The 10,350-nt window shown below is 37.6% G+C and overlaps 3 protein-coding genes across 3 annotated transcripts in view; 1 reads left to right on the plus strand and 2 right to left on the minus strand.

Annotated features, from left to right (window-relative positions):
* Nucleotides 1–10,350, minus strand: part of LOC134847564 (uncharacterized) — a 318,779-nt gene that overhangs the window by 219,041 nt on the left and 89,388 nt on the right. The window lies entirely within an intron of this gene.
* LOC134847567 (casein kinase I-like) overlaps nt 1–10,350 on the plus strand; it is a 584,249-nt gene that overhangs the window by 187,942 nt on the left and 385,957 nt on the right. The gene's annotated exons all lie outside the window — the stretch shown is intronic.
* On the minus strand, nt 994–5,301 carry LOC134847694 (conserved oligomeric Golgi complex subunit 6-like). Its single transcript, XM_063864869.1, has 5 exons — nt 4,952–5,301; nt 4,484–4,844; nt 3,996–4,257; nt 1,988–2,443; nt 994–1,712 (listed from the first exon to the last, which is right to left on the minus strand). Exons 1-5 carry the CDS (start codon nt 5,295–5,297, stop codon nt 1,179–1,181), a joined length of 1,959 nt encoding a protein of 652 aa, XP_063720939.1. The 5' UTR covers nt 5,298–5,301; the 3' UTR covers nt 994–1,178.

A 10,350-nucleotide genomic window follows, 5' to 3' on the forward strand; every position in this document is an offset into this window, starting at 1 on the left:
CGATGTAGAAAATTAGCAAAAATCTGCGACCTAGCAAATTTGAGTCTCACGCACTTACCATTCAGCCACGGATGCTTAAAATCCCAAAAACTAGCCACCAATAATGCTGCTACATATGATAATAAACTGCCAATTCGATGCAGCAAAAGTAGCATCAAATAGAAAAAGATACAATTTTGCATGTAAAAAAATCGCAAATCATATAGCCACATTATGTATAAATAATGCATTTAAAAAAATTGCGAGATATATTGTTAGAAAATTTCTTTATTGTTATGTTGTTTGAAACAAATAGCTTTCTTCGGTTCACTTGATGAATTAAAAAAGCATCAACTGTGTAATTTTATTAGTATTCGAATGTCAAAGCACATGTTTTCAATAAGATGAGAAGGTGCAACTAAATATCAGAGGTGCAACAAAATATCAAAACATTTAATTGTCAATTCGATGCAGCAAATTTGACGCAGCAAATATTGTTGCTTTAAGTCGCAACAATATTTGCGATTTCGATTGGAAAAAAAGAAAGTTCGTACTATAACACATTGCTTCGCAACTGTGTAATTTTATTACTATTCGAATGTCAAAGCACATGTTTTCAATAAGATGAGAAGGTGCAACTAAATATCAGAGGTGCAACAAATATCAAAACATTTAATTGTCAATTCGATGCAGCAAATTTGACGCAGCAAATATTGTTGCTTTAAGTCGCAACAATATTTGCGACTTCGATTGGAAAAAAAGAAAGTTCGTACTATAACAAATTGCTTCGCAAGTGTAAATACGCGACTCAAATGAGCGTCTTCATTCCGTTCACTGACACTTAAACAGGTCTGAATCGGCCATTTTTGATCTGACGAATACTGGTCTGTTCTGTTCTCTCATAAACAAACGGTTTTAATCCCCATCACCTACTTTGTCTTTGCATTGAGTGATGATGTCCGCAAGTGTAATAATGAGAAAATTGCGTAAAAAAGAAACGAAATAATGTCAATTGATTTATATACATCAAATTTACAGATATTGCCATTTAACCGCAGAGTTTTGAAACACAATTTTTAAGAAACAAATCTTTAACAATTGTTTTTTCTTTTTGGAACCTATACTTCAGTGTGATTTATACAACCGTGTTGCCGACTCGATTTTCATAATTTCAGCAAAATTATTTAATTTATTTTCCATCAAACAAGCAGCGACTTGACTTGGTCTGGGTGTCGCATTACGTCCGATAGGTCCATTTTACTTACTTCTTGCAAATATTTAAACAAATCCGAGTACAACTGGGCAAAGTAACTCTGACATCTCGTGATCGCCGCCTCTCTCAGAGTCGCGCTTGAAATAAGTCTACTTTGCGGCAACATGAAATAATCAGGATTGGACAAAAGTCGGTCTAAATTATGAGCTGCTTTTTTCATTCTCTCGATATCCGCTTCTGAGAAGTTTTTGTCGACATTCGTTTGTTTATTATACGCGAACATCAAATCTGTTGAGTTCAGAAATGCAATGACTTGTTCGTTTATAATCGTATCTAAGTGTGCGTCAATTTGCCCCGTGAGCATTTCGATTTTTTCATCTGTGAATTCGTATATGCTTAAAACACTTTTCGCTTTGTGTAGACTGTTCATCATGTACACTGACATGTCTGCGTGGGTGGTGGTATTGGCTGCCGATTGCTGAAGACATTGCAGTAACGATGACACAATGATGTCGATTAGCTAAACAATAACAGCCAAAAATAAATAAGCCCAGTTTTAAACAGTGGGTCTAAGCAAACCTTCGCAGCAATTGCAGTGGAAAAAAAAAGAAAAAAAAAACTTTCACCACATATTGAGAAAATATTAAAAACCACAGTTTTAATTTGATGGTTATAATATTACACATCTATGGAAATCCAATATATATCTTTTGGTTATGAAATTAAACAATCTAAAGTTATGACACTAATAACCGTTGTTATTTCTGATGCCAATAAGGAATAACTGAAACTAACCGCCTTGAAATCCTGCTGTTTCACCTTGGGATCGAAAAACGCCGTGCTGTACGAATGCAAAATTTGCTGAAGCAACACCAAAATCTTTTCGAACGCATTCGACGGGGTCAAATCTGCGGTCAATGTTTCTTTCTGCTCACATAGTGAATTCAAACTCGTTCTCAGTGTCGAAAAGAATAATTTATCGAACAGACTTCCATTTTCCAGCATCGCAGTACATAATGGTGATGTTCTGGAGACGCTTTCAGCGAAGGTCGAAAAGTAGAACTTGAGAAGAGCTCTGATTTTGAACATTGTGATGACGTCAGGATCATTTGCAATTACGTGATCCAGTCTGACCTTGAGAGGACGACAGAGACCCTCGCTGGAGAAGGCGACGAAGTATCCAATCTCCTCTTTGGTGCTGTCTGTTTTCTGCAGCATCATCTCAATCAACTCCCGTTCGCACGCCAAAGCCTAAAAGTGATCGAGTTGAATAATACCCTCATTTAGTAAAAGAAAACGCAGGGAATAAACTAATGCTAGTCACAGGCGAAGTTCCGACGAAAAACAAACAACGACTTATTGTTCCGAGCATTTGAAAAAACTGGAGGAACTTCGTATTCGGGTGTGTTTTAATTTTTTCTTTTCGTTTTCCACACAGAATCAGCCACCACAAATTATCATCGGAGCGCGAAAAACTGATTTCAAGTATCGAGAAAAACTGATTGAAATTTATTTCAATTTTGAGCGAACAAAGCGAGCGTGCGGGCTTAAAACAGCTTAACTATGCTTAAGGTAAGCGCTGAAGGCTTAGTTTTAAGCCAATGAAATTAGCTTTTGGAGTTTTAGTGTCATTTTTTTGTTTTCAAGTAGAAAAAACACGCAGAAAAAACAATACTTTTTACAATATACAATATTTTTTTTGTACAGTAACCGAATATCCTTGTTTAAAAAGGCTTCAACTTATGGTTTGAAAAAAAACTCATGAACAGATAGAATACCAAAAAAACGCCAGGTTCGTGCATCGAACACTACTACTCTTTTACACCCCTGCCTATCATGTAAATTTTCATAATAATTCGTTAAATAGGACAAGCTGAGCACAGGTGCAGTAAAAACGCAAATTTCAAAGTTCATCACAGAGGCGAAGCGGAGCTTTGCATCACTTGCGAAGCAACCGAAACGCAGCATTGCAATCTACCAAATAGTAAGAAAGAAGTAAGATAAAAATAACTAAATCAGTAAGAGGAAAACTCAATTTCAGAAAAACAGGCGAGAATCACAACCATTAGCATCAATTGAACAAGCTTTTAATATTTTCCGAGCATTAACTCAGCCAAAAACCCGTGAAAAGACGCCAAATGATCCGAAAACAAAACACGCCAAAAGAAATTGTTAATAAAAATACTTTGAGCGATTAAATTGTTTGACCTTTTAACTTCAACACTATAATGGACCTAAATTATTGAAAACAATTTTTTTGATCTTAAGCGGAAGCAAATTAAACTCACTTAACCGACAAAACATAAGCTGAAACCACTTCGACCGAATATAAAACACGGAAAATATACCAAACAGGGTAAGTAAATTTACCAACTACAGGAGTTAAACAAGACACTCGTAACTACAATAAAATTGCTTACAGTGCAAACAAAATCGTGGTGAGGCAAATAACCCGACAAAACATAAGCCGACAAACTATAATCCCAACTAATCAATTTTTCCAGGAAAAAAAAATACCTATTTTAGACACTGAAAAAAAACAAGGTCCGGCAGGTACTATATTCAAAACCATTGGGTGCAAAAGCAACTGCATTACCTCCATACTAAGTGGGATGGCGCCACGAAGTTGCTAAGGTTCGATATTAAAGCAAGATCGAGTTCATACAAATTTGTGAGAAAAGTTATTTTCGGGAAAAAAGTCTAGTTCACGATTGATAAAGAATTTGTAAGTTGATCGTTTCCCTCGTGGAGGAATGGTGTTCGATTGCTCTAACTTAGCAGGAAAATGGAAGTGCAAACTTACTTGGTGAATCCAGGCAAGCATGTCTCCGATATACCTCACTGGATCATGTGCATGCATCTCGATCGGCTTCACAGACGTATTAGTCGGACCACTTGCACTGCTTCCTCTCGTCAGGGCATCAATGAAACCTCTAGAGACCACACCCTTACGCACCATACACAATTCGTCCATAGTGTAGTTTAATAGGGTCTTGCGCTCGCTCAGTGCAGCTAGTGCTTCAACTAGGAGCGGGTGGATTTCGGGACTCTCTGATACCATGTTTCTGTAAATAAAATTTACAAGCCGATTAAAAAAATTTAATTTTTAACGTAAGGACATTGAGATAAATTGAGATAAATTTATTAGTTTGGTAAAAGGATTTAAAAAAAGTTTCATGGAAAATTTGAGTCGAGGACGATTTTTTTAAATATCTAAGGTAATTCATTGGTGCCATACAAAAATATCATTTTTAAATTCTATTATTAAACTAAATACATGCAATGGTGGACCTGCATTCACGCTGTGCCCATCTGTACAGCTTCTCGAAACTCTGCTCCTCAAAATATCCCATTCTCTCCACAATCTCCAATCCAGTAGTCTGGTTTTTAGTCCTCAGCAACACCTTCGCATCTTCGTGGATCATCTTTATCTTCTTCAAAATAGCTAGCAATTGCGGAACCTCCTGTAGAGTAAGGAACTCTTTGCTTTTGATGACACTTTCTTCCTCTGGAAGCAGGTAGAACTTCTTGCAGAAGGCTTCGGTCAATTTCTGCTGCATAGTTAATAGCTTTGCTTCTTTGTTCAGTTCGTTAGTTCGGTGCATCAAAGCAGAAGTACTGTCCTTAGTGACCTTCAGCTCTACCTGCATTGCTGAAATGAAGATGACATTATAACTTGCTTGAATTAAATTTCATTATTTGTCAAAAGTTCAATTCTTTCAGAAATTTGAAAATATTTCAATTCCAAACTTTACTTACTAGTACAACTTGTCGAAATTTCGTCTACAACATCCGACAACGCATGCAACTCATCCCTGATGACCTTGAACTTATTAAGGAAATCACGACTTGTTGCCAGATTTCTTCTTTCAAGGTCACTTCTCAAATTTCTTCTGGCTGCAATTGTATTGTCTGGCATCACTTCAGACAGGTATTGCATGGCAGCGATTGCTTCTTTGTCCGTTTCAAATCTGCTCTCCAGTAGTTTTTGAAGCTTTTTAGCAGCTGGGTTCAACGGCTGAGGAGGTGGCGTTACTGCAGGGGTGCTTCCAGTATTTGGACTTGCACTTTCAACAGCCGTCGGAGAGTTTTCTTGTGCGGCCATTGCTGATTCTGAAAACCAAATCAGTCAGAAAGTCAAAATTAACAGTCAAAATGAACTGTAAGTACGTATGTAAACTAGAATACTCTATGGATTTTTTTAATGAACTATGGATTTTATTACTGCCTGGCTTTTATAAAACTTTTATAATAAATAAGAGTCGCTGGTCCTTGCGCAAGTAAAACTGGATTCTCCAATCCTAGCCATTTTTTGCCGAAAAAATAAATACAGATAACTTTGACAGAAAATTTGCCTAGTAGGGGGCAACAAAGATAGTAAAGTGAGCTTCTGAAACACGTTAAAATAGCTTCATAAACAAAACTTTATATTGCTTTTTATAAAATACCGCTAAATTACTCTTCCACCCAATTAATTATACTCGTCGCTCCAAATTAATTTAAAAAAAAACAAATCAACTCGACTGAAATTTCTCATTGCAGCTTGACTCAAGGTCGAAACGGCATTCAGTTTCTAATGACTTTTCTCGAAAATTGGCTTTTTTCCGTCTTGATCGATTTAAATCCATTTTTGATATCTCCTGAAAACTTTGAGAGGTATTTTTGAGATCCGAGAATAAACGAACAAACAAAGCCGGCAAAAAGCAGACAGTAATTTAATTTGATGCTAACAGGTAGAAAAAAAAACAGATTTTATTGGAAAAAATTACATTGTTAACTACAGGCCAAAAACATATGAAAAATTCTCTCAGCTATTTATTCGAATGCCGTTAGGAGCCGATTTTTTTAGTCAGCTGAATTAAATCAGTTGCATCTCTGCCACCTACGGAGATATCTCAGCACCCTTAAATAATTACGTAATTGGATAGCAGCCTCCCAAAATTTTAAAAGAAATAATCGCAGTGTAAGTACATTTTTCAGATTTGAGCTAGGGTTTTCGATATTTCCGAAAGTGTCCTTCAAAACTATTACTTGCACTAAGCTTCGTGATGCGTTGGCAAAAAGCCCCGGCCGAAAAGCACTTCGCTAGCAAGCTCCCTCGAATAGCACATCCAAATCAATTAAAGACCACAGATCTAACGCACTTGAAAAGAGAGCGAAAATATAAATCCCATGTTAAAAGCGTCAAGATCTAAAAATGAGCGTGAGCTAAGTTTTGCATATAAAAACGGCATTTAACTTCATAGGTACAAATTAATGCGCCTTAATTACGCAGCTAAAGCTCTTTTAAATTGTGAAATTTGAAATGGACTGAAAAATGCTGAGCCTGCCTCAGAATATGTGTCCCAGTTTAAAACACAAAGAACGTGCCAACGTGAACAGATCGAAACAAAACGGTTTCACCACTTAAGTTTACTAAATGAATATAAAAAGGTCAACCAACCTGATGATGAAGAAGTTTTTCAAGTAATAGGGGAATTTAATCAAATCAACTTTTCGTCCGAATATACTAATTACCAATCGAACGATTTTGCGGCCGAACAGAAATCGTTTCATTCTCAATGATTAACCCCACACACGCGAAGCCTAACAAAAACTTTGGATTAAAACATAACGCAGTTAGGTATGAATTAAATTTCAGCCGAAAAACCACTGTAAAATCATTTATCTGTAATCTGTATTTGATAATTACAAACTATACTCTTCAACAGTCTAAAAGGTCTTTCATTCGAAAAACCCTTGAAAACTATGCAACTCACTCATCAACCTCTGGCTTCTGATAATCGATACCAAATACATTTACGGTAAAAAATTATAGATTAAGAATTAAATTAACCTTTCTCAGCCTTCTGCTTCGATCACTTCAATGCATGTCATAAAGCTTTACAGATCAATTGTGTTTCAGTAAAGACACACTTTTCTCCAAAAAAAGCATACATAAATTTCCTGAGGACTTGTTGGCAGCAATTTACCGAGGCGGCTGTTCTTGTTTCGGGAATTCCTTTTTCAAATGCGGTCGGGAAGAAACTCTTCTGGGATCTGGTGCTCAGGGCAGCACGCCACCACCACTACCTACACCCCGTCTCTTTCTCCAGAGTCAGCTTTTTTGTTGTTGAAAGAGATCGTGGCCGCCATAAAAAATCAGCCCTCGCAGCATTCTCGTTACACATTTTCCCAACTTAACTCCCAACTATTGAATCAGACAGCAAAAGACAAGAGAAGTAAATGGCGTACAATCATCAAGACCTATGATTACCGCACTCGTGCCAGATGGTTCTGGGAAGTGGTACGCTCCCTAAACCGAACCAGGCCATTGGTAGATAGGTACCCCATTAAATTTGGCTCAAACTCGAAAACTGATATAGCAAAAGCGTTTAATAATTAAATTACAAACGCTAGAAGCATGCCTCTGATAAGTTATTCAGGAAAACTGAACACAAATTAGCCAAACGTTCTCTATCTGATAGCCCAACTGTCTCCCCTCAACAAACTAAACAAGCCATTGCGGATAGCAAACGCTCGCTCGCCCTTAGTCCCTATGACCTTTGTAATGCCCAGCTAAAACACCTCGGACCTCTTGCACTTGATCACTTGACTTATTCATTTAACTGCTCGCTGTCTGATAATACTATCACCCAAATTCCAAAGTAATCCCCTTGCTGAAATGTGATAAGGACCATTAAAAGTCCACATCGTATAAGCCTATTATAGGGCAGTGCCCCGCTTTCAAAATTTTAGAGAGGCTCATCTATAATTCTTAACAAAGCACCTCCCAAATGCCACACACCAAACATGGGTTCCGCCCATTTCACCCCACCAAAACCCCACCCTTACGTACTGTTCTCGCCACATATGTCCTTTCAAAGGTTTTTCATATGGTATGACATAGAACAATAGTAGAACTCACTCATTAAACACCGCTACCAAGAGGTATAGTTACTTGCTTAGCAACTATTTATAAGGCCGATTTTTAACAACCAAACACCCCCCTAAGAAATTTTCACCGTGAATTGTTCTCAGCCAGTTCCCTGGCTGAGCAACTATTTATACGGCCAACTTTTAACAACCAAGCATCCACCTAAGAATTGTTCACCGTGGAGTTCCCCGGGCCTGTTTTATCACCGATACTTCGATTTTTACGTACATGACGCCCCTCCGCCACCCAAAAGGGGCTGATGAAAAGGCTTGTCGCAAGATAGGATTCCTGAAGGCGTTAACAGGTTCCTCAAGGAGTCAGTCTGAAGAAACCTTACTTTCAACTTGAAAAAACCTTTTTTCGCCCTAATTTAGATTATGTCTTCACAGCCGGGGCGCACACCGCCGGCAAAACTTCTATTAATCACCTGCAGGTCGCCCAAAATCAAGCCCTCCGTGTAATCTCTAGCTCAATTTTTATGAGCTTTACGCCCACCTGCAGTGAAGTCGAGATCCTGAAAGTTCCAAACAGCGAACGTTCTTTAAAATTTAAATCGTCGCATTCCTTTCGCACAAATCATTTTTATTACTCCTACCACTCACTGCCGCGTCAAGTTCGACAATCCAATTGAAGTGCATTATAGACGACACAGGCTCCTTTTTAACCAATCAAAACCCTTCACTAAATCTTAACGACTCTTCTAAAACAAATCCATACTAACCCCGTAAGCAAGTTCTTAGCAAAAACCCTTCCTCAAAAGTCATTTGAATTCCACTCCGACCCCTCTGAACAGTCTCTTCCGAGAACAACCTGCTGTAATCTTTCTCATTTTCCGTCTGGTTACAATCGGCTTTTAAATACTAACATCGTCCGCTTAGACAACAAAGTTTCCCCACTTTGCTCTAACAGTCTCTTGTTACCTCACACTAGTTGCCATATTTTTAACTTCCCCAGAAATCCCTTCCCTTTTACTCCGGCAGACCTGTGGTTAAGGCCGGTGGAAGCAGTGAAATTCCTTTGCAAGGAGACGGATGAGCAGAACCCGCACAAAATGTGCTAAAGAAAGTAAGAAATGTCAGGGGTTGATCTAAGATTTTCTTCTCAAGGAAGGGGGGAGGGCATTTTTTCAAAAAAAAAGTTTTGCGCGCGCTCCGCCTTTAGAAAAACTTTAGTGTCTCTCAAAATAGTTCAAGGGGGACCCTTTGGGTCGGCAAGGGGTCGAATTCCTGAGTGGGCGATGGGGGGTGTATTACAACTGATGAAATGAACGAAAATGTTTTCCCGCTTTTCTTGTTTCTGGCGACTCCTTGAGATTCATGGCTGAAACGTTGATATTGAGCGCATATTTTTCCCTCGACAAAAGCGATTCAGTCGCAAAATGAAAATTCACTAGAATTTTACTAATTTAGCTCCAGGTCAATATTTTGTCCAAGTTGAATAAATGAATGAAATCCCTCTAATATTGGTGATAAACTTAGATGATGACCTAGCTAAGATCTTTAGATTTCCAATTAAAAGTTTTAGCCAAAAAATTGCGCTACTTATGGTGTTTACATGGATTCTTGAGCACCTAGAACACCTCTGTGACCAGTTTTGAATGCATTGCCAAAAAAGGGCTTTAAAACAAAGTTTTGATTCTGCTGGCTTTTAAAAAATTGTTGCCCTCGTATATCGAAATTTCAGTCAGGCAACTTTAAGTAAATACAGATATAACGAAAAAAACGTTAAGAACAATTTCATTTATTTCATCAGTTGGAAACTAAAAAGTGCAACTTCTTTGTCCGATGGCTGTTCTTCTGGCTTTGATTTTCCCTACAACAACATTACCAGTCTCGGATGGTGTTTATAGATATTAGATATTACAGTTAACTCCCTCAAAGTGGATAATGTAGCAGTTCAAAAGTCGCGGCAAACAAAACAAGAAAAAGGTTAACTTCTGACAAGAATCTATTTCAGTACTCGAATGAGAACGTTTACATATGTGCTAACATAAATTTTAATCGCGATGAACGATTTCAGTAAAATATACAATTTAGGTGACATCTCGAATCTATTTTGACGCTATTCGATTTTTAAAGATCATTTTGATATGATGCGACAACTCAATCTGTTTAGTATGTTGCCTTTATAAATTCATAGAATTGCACAAATCTAAATTCACTATGAGAGAAATTTTTGGTGCACAATTTTTGAAAGAATTTAGATAGATGTGCTAATAAATTAGTGATTGTTTTTATTCGAA

Source organism: Symsagittifera roscoffensis, chromosome 6 (assembly GCF_963678635.1).
Source record: "Symsagittifera roscoffensis chromosome 6, txSymRosc1.1, whole genome shotgun sequence".
Taxonomy (NCBI): domain Eukaryota; kingdom Metazoa; phylum Xenacoelomorpha; order Acoela; family Convolutidae; genus Symsagittifera; species Symsagittifera roscoffensis.

Coding starts and splice junctions, on each gene's coding strand:
- LOC134847694 (XM_063864869.1), bottom strand. CDS start 5,297: ATGGCCGCACAAGAAAACTCTCCGACGGCTGTTGAAAGTGCAAGTCCA. Junction 4,845..4,951: donor AATTTCGACAAGTTGTACTA/GTAAGTAAAGTT, acceptor TCTTCATTTCAG/CAATGCAGGTAGAGCTGAAG. Junction 4,258..4,483: donor TGGGCACAGCGTGAATGCAG/GTCCACCATTGC, acceptor TTTTATTTACAG/AAACATGGTATCAGAGAGTC.